Consider the following 18,237-nt stretch of genomic DNA (forward strand, 5'->3'; position numbering starts at 1 on the left):
CAATAGAAAATTACGAATAATATAACTTCTTGTAATAGCAAATAGGTTTAGGAAGTTATTTGGTCCGGAAAAAAAAAAGTAAAAAAAAGATGGGACTTTTCTTCACACTTATAACTCGACTATTAGCCCTTTATGGATGACCCAACAATCCAACACTCACACATCGGGTCGGGCCCTAAGTTGGAGCCGCAATAACTGTTGGACTGATATTTGTTGGGTAATCTTACACCTCTCCCATCCCAAAAATTCGTTTAAAGAATAAGGTTTTTCCTCACACTTATAATCCGATCGTCAACCCTTTTCATAATCGATATGGGATAATGACGCAGCGTTCAGCAAAGATAACAAGCAATTCCTTACTTAAGAGAGAAATCTCGAAAAGTATGATAATAAAATAATAATCATGCTCCAAAAATGTCATAAACACACCTTTTACAGGGTGTTAACCCTAATCCTAACTCTAGTAGGATTCTAAACATCAAAATCCAAAATTACAAAACTGCCATTAATAGTAAAATAAATCTTGAAAATACTAAAAAAAAAATAGGAAAACTCATCTAGACGATCCCGAATCACCAAAATCCATCATTAGTCACAACCAAAAGCTGTGAATATTGATCGGGATGCCGTTTCGCTTCAGCCAATCGAATTTGAGCCCGATCCGATGTCGTCAACCCGGTCCGCCGATTCTTAACACATCACCATTTCACCTTCCGATTGAATTTCTGTCTGTCCAATCGATATAGAAACGCACTACTAATACATTCCGCATCAAATAACTCCATAAAAAATGCATTTGAACCCATTAAATGCACTTCCCTAATATGCGATAAATGCCCACCTGCCCTAAATCGTTGACCACTACATATATTGTATGTGCTTCTCTTGTATTCCTTGAACATGTTAGACATTCTACAACAGTTTTGATTGCCTTTAAATGACCACTTAGTAATCTTTGACAAGAGAGAGATTGAGAGGAGCTTTCTAGAGAGAGAAAAGATGGCGATGATGGTGTTCAAGAAATGTTACGAGTCGTCGAGAGCCGTGGCGAGCATGTTGCTGGTGCAAGCATTCGCGACCGGGTTGCAACTGCTTTCCAAGGTAGTCTTGAACGACGGGACCTTCATTTTCGCCATCCTGGCTTACCGTCACGTGGTCGGCGCGGTCTGTGTCGTGCCCTTTGCTCTGTACTTCGAGAGGTTCGGTTCTGATCTCGACCTTCGATTCTCCTCGTTCCGAGTTGTCGCCGCCACCCCCTTTCTCCGGCATACTTCTTCGCCTTCGCCTTTTCTTATCAAGCGTCTGAGACCATTAAAAATGGGCAAATTATCGTCTGAACCAGAGTGTAGAGAATCTCTTAAAAGCAGTATGTCTCCATTGCAGAGGTAGCACAACAAAGCTAAGCTTGAAGGTGTGGATTTGGCTCTTCATTAACGCATTTACCGGGGTAAGATAGCTCTTCTTTCTTTTCTTTTCTTTTCTTTAATTTCTTGCCAGGCTATTTGTTTGCCAATTTTGAACAAATATTACAGAACAAAGACTTCCTCTTTTTGTTTATCCCTTTCTCAAACAGATTTGAGATGTCTATTTGTGGCCTCGCACATAATGTTATAGAATATCATTGTCCAGGGGCTTTGCTACTATGGTCTCCGAGATACAACAGCAACATACGCTAACAACTTCTTGAACATGATCCCAATCGCCACCTTCGTCTTTTCCATCATTCTAAGGTATGTGACGTGCGAAAGCTTCAGGTACATATATGTAAGGGTTAATACCATGAAAATCTTCAAATTGGTACACCTACCACAAATTTACCGATCACAAAAAACCTCCATAAACTGGGACGCTTGTGACAAATTTACACTTCGTTAGGTTTTTTGTGGTATTAACCCTGTATGTAATGGGCATACTTCCATAGAAAACATTCTCAGTAAAAAGCAACTTTCAGTAGCTACTCTCAAATGGGATTCGTGCATTTCTTTCAAGTCGATCCGAATGTCGCTTCATGCTACTGAAAGGCATGGATTTTGGATTATCACACAGTAGAGTCGTTGAGGTTAAACACAAGAGCAGGTAAAGTGAAGATAATAGGAGCACCATTCTGTGTCGCGGGCGCGCTAACCACTATCTTCTACCAAGGAAAACCGTTTCACATTAATCAACAATGCTCTCGCTCTCATGCTATCACCGATTCACCAAGAACATTCGGTCTAATTGGACGAGAGGCACGCTGATGCTGGTCGGAAGCTGCTTGTCGTACGGCATCTGGTTCGTAGTGCAGGTGCGCACACCAAATTCCGAGTCTTTTTCTGAAATTAAGGATGCGGTCCACCGATCACAATGCTTGCTTGCGGACATTGCTTGTTTCCAAATAGGTTAAGCTGATTAGGGTTTTCCCCTTGAAGTATCGGTCCGCATTGTTGACGTGCGTTATCTCGTCCGTGCAAGCAGCGACAGTAGGCTTATGTATCGACCGCAGGACAAAGTCGTGGAGTTTGGGATTGGATCTGCAGCTGATCACCTTCGTCTACTCGGTAAGGTCATTTCTTGTTTCACCCGAGTTACGCTGCTGCGATTGCTTTAACTGCTGCTCTTCAGCCCTTAATCTGGTTCGTAGGGAGCATTGTCGACAGCTGCGACGTTTTGCTTAATTTCTTGGGTGATTGCAGAGTGAGGCCCTACCTTCCCTTCCATGTTCAACCCCTTGACCCTAATCTTCGTTGCTCTGCTGGAAGCGCTCATGCTCGGCAAGGCAATCCACCTCGCAACGTACGATGAATCTCCTTGTCATGAGCCCTTTCTTTGCCTTCCTAATATCTCCTAAGCTAGTAAGGTTTGATTTACAAATTTTCAAAACTTTTACTCAGTATAATACCCAATTCCTTGCTATGCCGCAGTGTAGTGGGAACTATTCTGATCCTGGTGGGAATATACTCCTTCCTGTGGGGAAAAAGGAAGGAGCTGAGGACCAATTCCGTGCCCCCGGTCAATGATGTCGCGGCTATGGATGTCGATGCGGCCGTTGATGGATCTACAGCGACCCTGCTGCCGAAAGTGATGATCGTCGTGCCAAAGTGATTCGCTAGAGATGGATATCATCAGGCGGCGATGAAGTTCGGTAATTAGGATAAGTGTTTATGTAACTCATGTGCGGTGTCACAATATGTACAAACAAATTTAGGCCCTCTTTAGAGTTTCAAACTTTAAGTTTAGAATTGGCATATCTTAGCTCATCTTAGCACAGCCCAATCTTTATGTCTGTATAATTGAAAAGTGGTTTTTTTTTTTTAATGTAATGCGCCAATAGTCTAACAAAATAGTTCATAAGTTCATGTTGGGAGATTGACGCGTGGCATATTTGCTTGCGTTATTAAAATTCCTATCCTTATAGGGAAGATCTATGTAAAATTGGGAAAATTACTAAAAAAATCATAAAACTATTCTAATTGTGTCAATTTAGTCCTAAACTCTTTTTTTTTTTTTATCGATTGAGTCCTAAACTTTTTGCAATTGTGCCAATTCGGTCCATTTCACAGGTCGGCGTTGACGTGGCAATTTTATGATAATATTTTAATAATTTTTTTGTCTCACTTTTAGCTTTTATTTGTTTATTATAAGGATTTGGGCCAACGAGGTCACTAGTCCCCTAGGAGAGGGTCGTGGCCCTTGCCGAATGCTAGAAAATTGTCGTGGCAACCGAGGCAAGGGTCTCGAGCCCTCGCTCGCGGTTGGGCAAGGGCTTGCGACCCTCTCTTGACCATCGCAAGGGCCGGCGACCAACAAGGCTGCCAGCCCAAACCCTAAGAAAAAGAAAAATTAAAAAAGACAAAAAAAAATTAACAAAATAATTTAAAAATTAGTAAAATACTATTACAAAATTGCCAAGTCAATGCCGGCCAGCTAAATAGATTGAATTAACACAATTGCAAAAGATTTATGACTCAATCGGCCAAAAAAAAAAAAGAATTTATGACCGAATTGACACAATTACAAAAAAATTATGACTTTTTTGTATCTTCCCCATGTAAAACCACAATATTGTTATACAATAAGTGTCCAAGTAAAAATTCTTCGGAGATAGCATACTCATCTTTTTACACGCTCAATGATCTTAATAAAACATCTTCAAATATATCATAGTTTATAACGATTAGTTGTGAGAAAAAAAATAACTTACCATAAGGGGGAAAAAAAAAAAAAGAGAGGAGACTCCTCGAATAAGGAGAAGTTTTGCCACATCATTATTTGAATTTTTGATACGCGGTCCATTTTTCTAATTATCGAGCTCGGCCCAATCTCACTAAACATTTATGTTCATTGAGCTTGCTCGAATGTCGGGTGGGCCTTTTCACTCATGGAATCGAACCCTTCGACCCACAAGAATTGAAAATACCTTTTTTTTTAAATTAATGTCCCTCCCCCCCCTTTTTCAGGGCCACCAAAATACGAAAAGTAAAATGAATTTTCTTTGCTAAGCTCACGGCACTTTTTAGCTTTCATTAATTAACTGAAACGAGTGCCCTCAGAATCGAGAATCAGAAGAGAGAGTCATCAAGAACGATGCACCTGTAGGTCAAACTAAAATTACGCTTCAAAGCTCAAAAGGGGAACCAAAAAAATTTCTCCCTTCGCCCTAGGAAGTTCATCGGCGTTGGTTGGTCCTTAAACAAACATTACTTTAAACCACGACCTTTTCATCTCAATTGTTGGACGTACGAAGTGGGTCGTCGTGTTCTGATAAACATTTGAGACAAACTGTCGAGTTATCAAGGAATAACAACATAAATAATATGTGAAATTTGATTCAATTTACAAGGCGATCCTTAAATTTTTAATTTGTTCAATGTGACTTCTAAACTTTAACTAAATGTATAATATGATTCATTGAACTTTTAATCTGTTCAATCTAATATATGGACTTTAGGTACATGTTCAATGTAAGAATGTTCAATGTGATCTTTTCATTAATTCGAGATCGGAGATAATATTGAATATTTTCATATAGTTTAGAGATTAGATTGAATATGTACAATGCGATCCATTTTTTTTTGTCTTATCAAGCGAGGCCCAATCTCACTAAACATTGTCTTCATTGAGCTCACCGGCTTGTCGGGTGGGCCTTTTCACTCTTGGAATCGAATCCCTTGACCCATGAAAAATTGAAAATCTATAAATTTCACAATTAATGCCCCCCTCCCCCAAAAAAAAAAAAATCGAGAATCAGAAGAGAAAGTCATCAAGAACCGTGCATCAAAGCTTTTCTCCCTTTGCCCTGTAAAGTTTTTCGTCGTTGGTTGGTCCTTAAACAAACATTACTTTAAAGCCACGACCGTTTCATCTGCATTATTGGACCTACCTACGAACCGGGTCGTGTTCCAATAAACATCTGAGGCAAACTGTCGAATTATTAAACTATATACAGTATCCGACCCAAAAAAAAACTATATACAGTACAAAAGTTTTGTCTATTGTTTTTTTTTTTCTGCTCGATTACCTAAAAATACAGGATAATGGAGAGAATGCCTGGACGTACACGACAATATTTCTGGAGTAAAAATCTGTTCGGTAACGTAATTTTTAGAGTAAAAATTCGTTTGATTACCTAACTTTATTTTTTTTACTTTTGAAGTAATTTGAAAAGGTGAAAAATATTCACTTCTCTTCAAAACTAAAAATTAAAAAATCAATTTTTGCTTGGCTGGAGAAATTTAAAAACCAAATTTTAACTAAAAGTCGATTTGTAAAGGAGAAAAATTGTCGTGCGCACCCCTAAATTGTCGCGACTCGCGAAGCTTGGGAGAGAGGTCATAGCTTTTGCTTTGGTCCACGTAAGAAGGGGGCCAAAGGTTGTACTGCTATAGTGGGAAAAGACACCGGTTTTCATTGTTCTGGAGAAAAAGAGATGGGCCCCTCTTGTACTGTCCAATTTCGTTTGTTGCAGAGAGCATTGACTTTGGCCATACCTTTTGACTCTTGCGTTCACATTGTATCACGACGGATCTAAAGTGACGAGAGCGAATGTTTCCGATGCTCTTCCTCATTTTTTTTCTTGCCGTCGCACCTACTCCCCATGTTAGAACACTCGACTCTGCTCTGAAATTGTTCGCGTCAGCGTTGGTCGCGCCACGTTAAATGGTCAGCTTTCATGTCAGTAATTTTCTTTGTCGAAATTGATCATATGAACCGAATTGGCATAAATACAAAATGTACATGACTCAATTGATTAAAAAAATTAAAATTGAATCGGTATAATTGTAATAGATTGAGAATTCTTTCTTAGCAATTTTTCCATGTGAAGGGATGATCTGAATCTTAAGATCTAGGTCGCGGCTCTAAGGTTTATTCATGTTGGATTGCCAAATTGCAAGAGAGCAAGTGTCCGAGCTGTTTTTTTTTTTTTTTTCGTTTTTATATTTTTCGTCGCAAACCCAAATCGACATTGGAAAACCACCACGCCACTTAACGCCGTTACCGAAACGTTAGAGAGAAGGACGAGCTGAGGAAAGCAGCAGAGGGCGGAGCCCCGCCGTGTGAAAAGAACATCGCGGCTCGGATCTATCACCGTCCGTCCGTACGTCCACGTCATCCGGAGAGGCCCCCCCGCGTCCCCCACCTTCTCCTCGTGCTGGCGTGTCGTCGATTCATTGGCTCGTCAACTCCCACTTCTCTCATCTAAGAACTTCCTTAACACGGTCTTTTTTCTCCCGGTTCTGCCCCCTATCGCTTTCCCCATTTTGCCCCCCCACGCGAGCGCAGTGCGGAGGAAGGGCACATTTCGTAGTAAGGGCGAAGGACACGTCCTCACGCGGGATTCGCGAGGTATTTTAAAACGCGGAGAGAGAGGGATTGACTTCGCAGACGGAGGAATCAGCTAGCTCAGTCGCTCGCGCCCTCGCTCTCTCTCTACCTTCTCTCTCTTCTCTTCATCTCTTTCTCTGCTCTTTCCTCGCGATCTCTCCAAAGCAATGGGCCATACGAGCGACACTACCATCTAAACATTCCTCGATCCTCTCTCTCTCTCTCCGTGCTTTGTCATCTTCTTTAGGGTTTTTGAAGGAAGATAAAGAGGGTTTTTCCTCTCTCTCTCTCTCTCTCTCTCCAGCTTCCTTTTGGTGTCACTGGTTGTGGGGTGTGGCTCTGGCTATGGCAGTCTTGCCTCTCAATTCGCTCCCGCTGGGGTTCAGGTTCCGCCCCACCGATCAGGAGTTGATCGATCACTACCTGCGATTGAAGATCAATGGGAGCCACAAGGAAGTAAGGGTGATCAGAGAAATCGACGTCTGCAAAGTGGAGCCCTGGGACTTGCCTGGTATTTTCATCGAGCCTTTTCGCATGTTTCGTGTTCGTCTTGTGTTTAGGGATTGCGCTGAGTCCACGCTGTCCTTACGGTTGATCTTTTGGTTTTTTTTTTTTTTTTTTTATTTTTTTTTATTTTTATGTTTTGTGTTTCGCTTGATCGCGTCTCTCGTGCTGTTTGATTTTTCACCTGCTCTTTCATTTCGTTGCTGCGCGCGTTTTTGCTGCATTAGTTGTTTGACGAGTGATTGTAGGGTTTTCTGATCTTTCGCCTGTTGACGAATGAGTTTGCAGTTCGCCTTGATTCTTCCAAATATGATTTCTTTCTGATGTGAGAACGAAACTTAGTGCTTGATTTCGCTTTCTGGATGTAATAGATTAATCTCCTCCACAGTCAAAATGATTTCTTTAGTGATGGAGTAGCTATGATCAATGATTATTTTAGTAATTGAATTTCGTGATGGTGGTGTAGATTTATCAGCTATACAGACGAAGGATCCAGAATGGTTCTTCTTCTGTCCCTTGGACAGAAAGTACCCGAATGGCCATCGGCTTAACCGGGCAACGGGAACTGGATACTGGAAAGCCACAGGGAAGGACCGGAAAATAAAATTGAGAGGAAACTTGATTGGAATGAAGAAGACTCTGGTCTTTTACACTGGCCGTGCTCCCAGGGGGAAGAGGACCAATTGGGTGATGCATGAATACCGAACAACTTTAGAAGAGCTCAATGGTACTCATCCCGGACAGGTTAGATTTGACTGCCTGTTAAAATTTGGATATTGATCTTCAATTGGGTTTCATTCTACCGTGCTTGTTCACTCAGGGTTCTGTTTTAGCCTTGGATTTATATTATTTTGTTTGCACCCTTTTTCGTGAGGTGAAAGGACTTGACCGATTTGTACTTTTTTCCCCCTCCTAAGAGAAAACTGGTTTATTCAAAAGGAAGCGATTTGATAACTTCACCTTCACTGATCTCAAGAATGGTCTCAATATTGGCAAACACCTCCACTTGCATTTACTTTATGACATGTGACTGCAGACGAATTGTTACTGCTTCCTTAGCTTTGTATACGTAATGATTATAGCAATGCTACCCAAAGTGAAGTAGCATGTGTATTGTAGATTCCTCTGTTAGTTTGTTTAGTCACGGTCTTCTCCTCTTCTGCAGGTTCTTGTGCAACACTTTGTATGTTGAACTCATGCAGAGTTTGTAAGTTCTTGCAGGAGGATTGTTCATTTTAAAATAAACATGCATTGTCATTGGGAGATAATCCTACACATATCTGCCGCCGAACTATAATGTGAACCCATTTACCAGTTTTGTACAGCATGTATTAATTTACACCTTCTAGGTAACATCTGAAATGTTTAGTAGCCGTCATTGTTACTTAATTCAGTTCTGTAAAGAAAGGATAGTTGATTTCTCCTTTTTCTGACTTCAGCATTCTAAACGAGAATTATGTGGGCCTCTAAAGAAATTAATGCAGAAAGCATGCTATTCGAAAAATAAATAAGCCAATACAAACTGCCAATTTTTTGTTGTATACTTCCTCATCTGATTGGCATCCATTGCAGGGTGCATTTGTTCTGTGTCGTCTGTTCAAGAAGCAAGATGAGACTCTTGAAGGCTCAACTTGTGAGGATGGAGAAGTACTAGTTGCTTCTCCAATAGCCAAATGTTCACCTGATGAAACCGAGTCAGAGTTAGCGGTAGCTCAAGATGGACCATCTTCTGCGACCCAAGATAAACTGCCAGATGAAGATCGTGATTTAGAACAATACCAGCGTTCGCTTTTAAAGAATAATGAGGTGAGAATGCAACTAAATATCCCTCGTGGTCTCGTTGTCTCACTTTTCTAGTGCTTAGTTCTTTATTAATGCTCCTACTTCAGGTGAATTTGCCACAAGACAGTGAGATGAAGTTGCTTAGAGAACCAATGATGGAGCTTTCTTTACCACCATTACCGTTGCCGATGAAAGAAGAGTTGGGAACTTCCGGCATGTATGGGGTTACAAATGACATTAGCTGTGACGAAACTGGTGTGTGGCTTCAGAATGACAAGAATGAAGATGATATATCTGACTTCTTTGCCCATATATTCAATGTTGACTATGACGGCTCTTGTGATGAGAGTGGTCAGCATAATTTGGATTTTGGCAGCGAGATCCGGAAGAATGGGCCTGTAGGCGAAGACGATTTATTAAATGAACTACCTAAGGAAGCGACTGAAAGACAGGTGATCTTGTGAAATTGAACTTTATCTTCTCCCATAGAATACCTCAGAATTTAATTATGTCCACCTTGTCCTTTGAATACTTCTGTCACAATGTGACTTTACGAGTGTCTTTGTAGGAAATGTTTGTTTGCGAAGCAGGCGATACTTTTCTCATTTGCTGTATGTCTTTAATCTTTACCATTTTTTGTATACTGCAGATTGGATGTCAATTGGAGTGGGATGAAGCAAAAGATAATGGGAGAGACGCGTTACAAATGGGAATGGCTCCAGAAAACTTCCAAATGGGGTTCCCTGCGTCTAATGTTGATCAGGACTATATTGTCAAAGCTTCAATGTTTGGAATCTCTTATGGGGAAGAACCATCATCTCAATCTGACGCGAAGCCAAATAGCATTCACCTTCAAGGCCTAGACACTTGTTCAACTGCTCTTCAGAGTGGTGACACTTTTGGAACCGGAATCAGGATAAGGCCTCGCTCTTCACAAATTTTGCAACCTCAGTATGATTATGGGGCACAAGGTTCCGCTCGAAGAAGATTACGTATACAGTGTAAACTTCAAATTGGTCCACTAAGCTGCAGTAGGAAGTCAAGTGATTTTATTTCTGGTGATGAAGTTAAAAAATCCAAGTCCGTTAATGCAGAGGTAAGAAGTTCATGAGCACCATTGTCTTTTTGACAGAATAGATCTCTATAGGTTGCCCTGTATTTGCTGTGTGAATCTTATCAAAGTGTTGTGCGCAGGAGGAAAAGGAAAAAGTTTTCAATAAGCTGGTTGGGGGTGGTGAAGATTTGGTTGGTGACGAATCTGTTAGTAGTAGTTCTAATGAACCCCGGAAGCTTACTCCTTCTGATATCGATGAAGGGAGTGAAGTTTCTGGAGAAATAGACAGTAAGGTGACGCGGGATGCAAGATCGAATAAGCAATGTTCTAGAAGCAGATTACTAGTCTCTTCTCTGTTCACAATGGGACCTTCTATTCGATCAGTGTGGTCACACATTAGTCTGTTTAGTTTTGTTGTTTTATTAGTTTTTTCTTTGGGTGCAATCGGTGCGTGGACTTTTATTAACCTGTGAGGCCCTTGAGGAACATTCCTCTGTGTGTATTTTTGTCATTGCCGTTTTTCCAGATGACTAGTTAACCTCATAGGTGGAGATTCAGTAGATTTCCCTTTGTCTATATGGTAATATGTCGGTGTATTTAGGCTAATCTGATCAATGGATGCTCTAATCATGCGGTTTTCTATTCATTCGTCTATGTATTTATCTTGCCCTAAAGTTGTGTTTTCTGTCAATCATTTCTGCAATTTTTAGCACTCTGTACAACGTGTCAAATGGCACTTCTGTCCCCACGCCTGCGCATGAAGGGTAGGAAATTGTGAGGTTAAAAGGAAGCTCAGATTTTATGTGAGGAAGTCATACATTTGCAGCTATTTTAGCCCCAGAACTTTGAAAAGCATGACATTTCTGTTGCTTGGAGGAATCAGAAACTCGATGAGTCTTCTCGATTTTAGCATAAGCTTTTGCATGGGTTATGGCGATGTTATTTGGAGTTAAAAAGGGACTAGTCTTGGTGGTTCATTCTCAGTCCATTCCTGATCGAGTCGATTGAGCCATCGGACGTGGTGGGTTTTGAGTGAGGTCTATACTTATTTTGACAGTTCTCGATCGACAACAGAGAAAGGAGAAGCCTTTTACGGTGGCTTGGCGCGTGAAGCAAACAGTCAACAACTCCATACTTTCTTCAAAGCTCACTCGGCTACTATGCACAGGAGGGATTTTGCTTTTATATCTGAAGAGCGGAGACACAAGTGGAGAGACCCCACTCCTTTCATACATTGAACCGAAGGATGATTCCTTAATGTACTAAAAAAAAAAGCCATTTTGAGATTGCAAATCTCGTATCCTTGCACAAAAGGACCACCATACACCGAACGAATATCCCCGCCCAACTTTGTGTTTTAGTCAAGATCCTTATCTGTAACCCATGATGCTTCCTCGCGCACTCCTTGCTTTGCTATAACATCTCTCTCTCTCTCTCTCTCTCTCTCTCTCTCTCGACCCGCTCTTGATTTCTTATGTATAGAGAAAAATTGGCGTCCCACAAACACTCGGTAGATAGAGCTACCATTGTGCGTTCAACACTCGATCCGTAGTTGAATCAATTAGCGTCTCGTGATTTTGCGGCACTTCAATATTAAATTTACTCTTAATCTAGAAGGGCATTTTGGTTAACCCCGTTAATTTGATTCATGATGAAGCGCCCATTCATATGAGACATCTCTGATTCCATTTTGTTTGTTTATTTACATTGATTGAATGGATACACACTCTCTATGCCAATTATCCCAATCACTAGGTTCATCAATAGCTTTATCAGTTGTACCCCTAATATTAAAACATCGTAGTCAGTGGTTGAATATCCTAATTGAGCGGTTGAGCATGTTTGTGTCCTGATTGAATCATCTAGGTGGAAAAAGAGCACAAAGGTTGCTTTCTATACCTAAGCCAAGCAATCACCGAGGTTCTCTTAATCTGGCAACGAACAACGACCCCGCACCTCTCTTTTCTTTAGAATCTGCTTTATTAGTAGTATAACACACGAAGGAATGATCAGCCGGATTAGGTTAACCTCAGTACTCTGGGATGTGCCCTTTTCTTTTCGGCTGTTTTTCTTTTGTGGCGCTATTTTTCGCATGTAGTTGTAAGATAACATGAATTGATTAACTTACTTTTGTTGAATGCACATTCATTTTGAATGAGATGATACTTCCCAGGCAACTGCCTTTGACAGTGCCGCTAGTGAAATTATCAACCTTAGATAAGGGAGGACACAACCAAAAAAGTCCTAAATCTATTGTAGTTGTGTCAATTCAATCCTAAACTTTTTTTTTGCCAACTCAGTTCGAAACATTTTGTATTTCTGCAAACTTAATCCATTTGACTAGCCGCCGCTTATGGAGACCATTTTTAATAATATTTTAGTACTTTTTCTTTTCTTTTCTTTCTATGTCTTTTTCTTTTTGTCCTTCCCCCCGTGGCCGGCGATCTTCGCCAGTGATTGGGCGGGGACCGCAATGCCACGTCATTCTTTGTTTATTTTTTTTCTCAGGCTACTCATTCTGTTGGTTTCTTGAAGCCCTAGAGCCTATATAGAAACATGATCAAACAAGAAAAGATCATAAGTTATCCCTTTTTTGTCCCTCCAAGGGAGATTAAGCTAAATTAATTTCAATTTGAAAGGATGGAATAGTATAGAACTTGATGAAGTTGTATAGCTCACTGTGAAGTTACCTCTTTTGTCGTCGAAGCGAAAGACATTATGAACGATGTAATCGACACGAACTTGTCTTAATCAAGGACTTCGACATCGATCTCATTAATAAGCAACTCGACAAATTAATTTAGTGGAAAGCAAAGAGAGATTAGAAACACCAGTGATAGCTTTAAGGCAACCTCAAAGAACGGCTAAAGGAAGGATGATGAGGGAAAAAAAAATTGTGTGCGACATGTTTTGCGGTCGAAGGAAAGGGTAAGGACCATGTCCATGTGCGATGCCAATTTCTCTCGTACCTCGTAGTGTTTCACACGCAAAAGCCTTGAAATGTTATTAGGGTCCCTATGCTTCACCCATCCCAATTAGGGTTATAACTTTGAGAAACTGCTTAAAAGGTAAGGAAGCTAATATATTGTATCTACTTTCATAGTATTTTGTTCTAGCATTAGTGTAGAATAACTTCTCCAAGTCATCACTCATCAGGGTGAAAATTCCACATCAAATTCGCTTATAAAGTATGTTAATTGAAACTTTTAAGAGGTAGGAATCACTAAGATATGTCATTTAAAGCAGAGTTATTGATTTTTTGCTGCACCATTATATGTATGATACGCATTAGTTAAGCTCTTCGGTTTGACTTTTTAACATTGATACGAGTCGGGTTCTGTCTTAGCTTATTTCGCGTGTATGGCCCCCCGTTCATCAAATATCATGTGTCATTCTTTATACAGCTTGCACATAGGAGGGAATGTTAAGATATCCACATTACCAATTAAAATTTTTAGATTGGACTTTCTAACAGCATCTTTTTTTTTTACTAGTATATCTCGGTTGTTTGTTTATTTTTGTAAAAATAAGTCGGTGTGTGGCGATACTCTCCCTATCAACTTCAAGCAAGTTGTGTGTCATATAGGAGTCGGATTTCTCTCGATAAATCCATGTCATGCTCCTATGTCGTGAAGAATTAACGCTTCAAATCAATTTACAATCTACTTTAACCCTTTGGCATTTGTCATGAAAAATCAACCGGTCGGTGGTTGAATTTGAAGTCTCATCCTTCTTATGTCTCAAAAACCGAAAATGAACAATAAAAATTCTCCATCTCTCACTCTCTCTCCTTCCCCTCTAAATCTGCAAACCCTGATCCACTGGTACTTCTCTCTACCATGAAGACTGAGAAAAACCTAATATTAAACTAGAGAATGCATTGCATGTGGTCTCCTTTGAGATTAGAGAATTTTCTTTTTTATTAATCCAATCACCAGACTGCCCATACACTCTGCAATTTTTCTCATCAGTCCTGCAATAAAAAGATCGCTCACAGCTTACTTCTAAGCATTCTCACTCCTTCCTCTCCTTTCTAATTCTCTGCCCCCTTTCGCTCTTATCAACCAGGTGAGCTCTTGTTGACTGGGAGGCAGAAAGAAGATGGGGGAAGAGGCAAAACAGGTAATGTGGGATTTTGAATATGGCCCTCTTGTTTTTTGGTTTGGAATGGATGAGTTAGATGCGACTCTTTTTTGTCCTACAATTTTTCATGATATAGGAAGAGGTTAAGGCAAAGGCCAAGCCAGAGGAGAAGAAGGAAGAGCCACCACAGCCACCCTCTCCAGTCGTCTTGTATATCGACCTGCATTGTGTTGGGTGTGCCAAGAAAATTGAGAAGCTCATCATGAAAATAAGAGGTACATACTTCTCTCTTAACCAAGGCCCTCACTATCATGATCCCGACAACGCGAAATTCTTAGATTGACTAATTCTACAATCGATGTGGTAAAACACCATCCACATTAGCCTCTAGGAAATTTCAGTCATGGCGTGTGTGACGTGATAATGATATGTAGGAGTGGAAGCAGTGGTGATCGATATGGCTCAAAACCAAGTGACATTGAAAGGCGTAGTCGATCCTCAAGTGGCTTGTAACATGATCATGAAGAGAACCAAGCGGAGAGTCAAAGTTATATCTCCTTCGTTACCTGCGGCCGAAGGCGAAGCAGCAGCTCCACAACTTGGCAGTTCACAGGTTTCAGCCCTCTCACTCACATTGACCTTGTTTTAACACCTTATTTCTCTCAAATTTGATCTAGTGATGCCCTCTCACTCACATTGACCTTGTTTTAACACCTTATTTCTCTCAAATTTGATCTAGTGATGCCGATTATATCAATTGTAGAGAGAGCGACTTGTCTATAGGTCTAATATGGACTAAGTTTTTCCATGACTCAGGTTTGTGGATCGACGACTGTGGAGCTGAATGTGAACATGCATTGCGAGGCCTGTGCCGAGCAACTTAAAAGAAAGATCCTCAAAATGAGAGGTATTAAACCCTAAAGAAGAGAGATTCATTGCATGCACACGATTTACATATTGTTCCTTTTGCTCAATTGTAGATTTCGTGGACGAAATCAATCCTACTAAAAGAAACCAAAGTGAACCATATCTTGTTTTCGACAAATTGATTTACAATTTTTGCGGCGCTTATAGGAGTTCAAACAGCTGCGACAGAACTTAGTACCGGGAAGGTCACAGTGACGGGAACCATGGAAGCAGACAAGCTCGTCGACTATGTCTACCGAAGGACCAGAAAGCAAGCCCGGATAGTTCCTCGACCCGAACCTGAACTCGAAAAGAAAGAGGAGGAGAAGGAAGCTGAGAAGCCGGCAGAGGAAACGAAAGCCGAGGGAAAGAAAGAAGAGAATGGTGAGCAGAAGAGTGAGGATAAGCCAGAAGAAAAGAAGGGAAACAAGGGCGAAGAGGAAGGTGGTGGCGAGAGCAAGGAAGAGGAGGCCGAGAAGGAAGGAGAAGAAGAACAAGAAGCAGCAACGGCGAATCATACTATTGTGGATGACGAGGGTATGAGGAGGATGATGCATTATTATCAGTCACTCTATGTCATTGAGAGACTCCCACCTCCTCAGCTCTTCAGTGATGAGAACCCCAATGCTTGCTGCATCTCCTAGTCTTCGTCAATGTCCAAAGGGTTGCAACATCAATGAAATAATTAATCATCCTTTGTATCTCGATCTAATTTTTCATACATGATGAGTATTTTCAATACATCCTAGCACATATCTTGACGATATAATGGGTAATTTATGATAGACGGGCAGGGGAAGTGTTAAAATGTAGTATACATCGATGGACTTCAATACCCTAGCTATTTTATTAAATTGGTATAATGACTAATTCGTGGGTGAACTGTGATAGCTGTTTTAAATAAGCGAATCGTATTCAAAATGTTCAACTTAGGTCGGTCAGGTCATTTTGTGTACAATTTTTATAAATCACTATTAGCATTTTTGGGATTATTTAGCGCATCATCTGGCAACTGCTAGCTAGATCCTGTCCTCCCTTTTCCCACGCTAGTATAACTGCTCGCATCTCGTTGGGCTTTGTGTACGAGCAGGGATGAATATTCCACCTTTATAGCATTCATCCACGGAATGTATTGGTTTCGGTTCGTTTAGAACATGAAAGTTTAAGACAAAAATTACGTTCTACATATTTTGCACAGACCATTTACGCTACATAAATTCCATAAAGCAGTCTAACTAAGGTCTGGACTCAAGATCACCTCTTAAGATCTTCACAAGATCGAGATGTGCTTTTCGCATGATTTTCAAACTCTAGGCAAGTTAATTAACAACCGATGAATGTGTTGAGATACGCGTGTGACTTGTGTTAGAGATATCTTACATCGGAGAATTGATTGATATGGAGTATTTAATATATTCAAGTTGGCCCACAATTCGATGGCTTAAGCTTTTAAGTGAAGGTAGACGCGGCCGGTTCGGTGGAACCGCCGGTTCCGGTTCAGGAACCGGCCGTGAAAAATGGCGGTTCCGGTTCGGAACCGCCGGTTCATTCCGATTCATTTTTAATAATAATTTTTAAAATAATAAATAATAAAATAAATATAATAAATTATAAATTATAAAATACAATTAAATTGTACATTGTAATAAAATATGGGAAAAAAAAAAAAAGAAGGAATGGGCTTGAACTTAATGAATTATCATTAAGCGACCTACATATCTTCTTGGGGATAGAAGAATCAAAGCCCATGTAGTTCTTTTTACCTTTGAGAACCCCAACTTACCTCATCGTCAATCGTCGCTACCCGTTGTGGTACCCGTGGCGGTGGTATCTCCAACATCATCGCTAAAAAATTCGTGTTCACGATCTAACTCTTGGTGTCGATATTTCGCCCTCGTCCAATCGCCGACACAAGCTTGAGCTTCCACAGAGTCCGGGCTTAATCTTGAACGGCGAGAGTCCAAAATTAATCCTCCAAAACTAAATGCTTGTTCAACCGCAACCGTTGAAGAAGGGGTTGCTAATATTTGACGAGCGATGAGGGCGAGAACTGGATACTCGATTTGGTGACTCTTCCACCACTTGGGGATTTCGAAATCTGTACTATGTTCTGCATCACGAAACTCAAATTGAGTGGTTAAATATTTTTCTAATTCAGAAATATTACCTGTTGCCCCTTTTTGTTTTTTTTGCCTACTCTTAAGCATAGTATACCCTCTACTAAGTGAACTACCACCTTCGCTACGTGAGGCGGTAGATTGTAAAGATCCGGAATCACTTAAACCATATCTACTACAAAATTCTCCATATAATGCTACTATAGATTCTTTAACATGTCCTAATATATTTAAAATATCTATTGAATCATCCAAATGTAAACAATCATGATAATACACATTCAAATAATCTTGTAAACCGTCTAATTTAATACGTGGATCAAAAACAATACCAACTAAATAGACAAGAGGAATTTGCAAATAATAATGCAACCATTTTTCTCGCATTACTAAAATAGTTTGACCTAATTCGGTATCTTTTTCATATTCACTAAAAACACTACTAATATTAACACACTCTATTAAAAATAAATGCGTTGTAGGATAATAAATACCAGATAAAGTCTTAGTAGCATCATTAAAAATTTTCAAAATATCTAAAATTTTCTTGCAAACGTCCCAATGTTGAGGAAGTAAAGTAATTTCGGGAATATTTTGTGAAATAAACATACATAATAAATCTTTATATTCAAAAGTTTGCCGAAGCAACTCGTACGTAGAATTCCAACGAGTCGGAATATCTTTTGGAAATCTTCTTGGCCTTCTCCCATTTTGTTTACAAAATTTTCCCCATGATTTCATACATTGGGGACGACTCCATAAAAATTTAATTGCACTTTTTATTGGGGCGAGAGAAGTGTCAAGAGTTCGTAAACCATTTTGTACACATAAATTTAAAACATGACAAGCACATCTAATGTGAAAAAATTGTCCGCCAAAAGTGGGTTTGCAAATATTTTCTAATTCGGGAATAGAAGCGGTATTTGCGGCGGCATTATCAAAACCAATTGAAAATACTTTATTTATTAAATTATATTCTTCTAAAACTTG

The 18,237-nt window shown here is 40.1% G+C and overlaps 2 protein-coding genes and 1 pseudogene across 3 annotated transcripts; all 3 read left to right on the plus strand.

The window, feature by feature from the left end:
• Positions 1–999: 999 nt before the first annotated feature.
• On the plus strand, positions 1,000–3,081 carry LOC115747562 (annotated as a pseudogene).
• Positions 3,082–6,861: 3,780 nt separating this feature from the next.
• LOC115731237 (protein NTM1-like 9) lies at positions 6,862–10,787 on the plus strand. Of its 2 annotated transcripts, XM_048271478.1 has the most exons (7): positions 6,862–7,312; positions 7,772–8,049; positions 8,878–9,111; positions 9,195–9,241; positions 9,275–9,539; positions 9,737–10,184; positions 10,289–10,787. In XM_048271478.1, the coding sequence occupies exons 1-7, from the start codon at positions 7,147–7,149 to the stop codon at positions 10,612–10,614; spliced, it is 1,764 nt and encodes a 587-aa protein (XP_048127435.1). In that variant the 5' UTR covers positions 6,862–7,146; the 3' UTR covers positions 10,615–10,787. The 2 variants fall into 2 exon arrangements, with proteins under 2 accessions (XP_048127435.1, XP_030517747.1); XM_030661887.2 differs by having other exon boundaries at positions 6,863–7,312; positions 9,195–9,539.
• Positions 10,788–13,997: 3,210 nt separating this feature from the next.
• LOC125312427 (heavy metal-associated isoprenylated plant protein 9-like) lies at positions 13,998–15,834 on the plus strand. Its single transcript, XM_030661888.2, has 5 exons — positions 13,998–14,263; positions 14,361–14,499; positions 14,659–14,837; positions 15,041–15,131; positions 15,299–15,834. Exons 1-5 carry the CDS (start codon positions 14,243–14,245, stop codon positions 15,772–15,774), a joined length of 906 nt encoding a protein of 301 aa, XP_030517748.1. The 5' UTR covers positions 13,998–14,242; the 3' UTR covers positions 15,775–15,834.
• Positions 15,835–18,237: the final 2,403 nt, after the last annotated feature.

This window comes from Rhodamnia argentea, chromosome 10 (assembly GCF_020921035.1).
Source record: "Rhodamnia argentea isolate NSW1041297 chromosome 10, ASM2092103v1, whole genome shotgun sequence".
NCBI classification, from domain to species: domain Eukaryota; kingdom Viridiplantae; phylum Streptophyta; class Magnoliopsida; order Myrtales; family Myrtaceae; genus Rhodamnia; species Rhodamnia argentea.

What these genes read in the sequence shown, in the direction of transcription:
- LOC125312427 (XM_030661888.2), top strand. Translation starts at nt 14,243, where the DNA reads ATGGGGGAAGAGGCAAAACAG. An exon ending in TGGGGGAAGAGGCAAAACAG is followed by an intron (nt 14,264 to 14,360) that starts GTAATGTGGGAT and finishes TTCATGATATAG; the next exon opens with GAAGAGGTTAAGGCAAAGGC. An exon ending in GCTCATCATGAAAATAAGAG is followed by an intron (nt 14,500 to 14,658) that starts GTACATACTTCT and finishes AATGATATGTAG; the next exon opens with GAGTGGAAGCAGTGGTGATC.
- LOC115731237 (XM_030661887.2), top strand. Translation starts at nt 7,147, where the DNA reads ATGGCAGTCTTGCCTCTCAATTCGCTCCCGCTGGGGTTCAGGTTCCGC. An exon ending in CGCTTTTAAAGAATAATGAG is followed by an intron (nt 9,112 to 9,194) that starts GTGAGAATGCAA and finishes CTCCTACTTCAG; the next exon opens with GTGAATTTGCCACAAGACAG. An exon ending in AGGAAGCGACTGAAAGACAG is followed by an intron (nt 9,540 to 9,736) that starts GTGATCTTGTGA and finishes TGTATACTGCAG; the next exon opens with ATTGGATGTCAATTGGAGTG.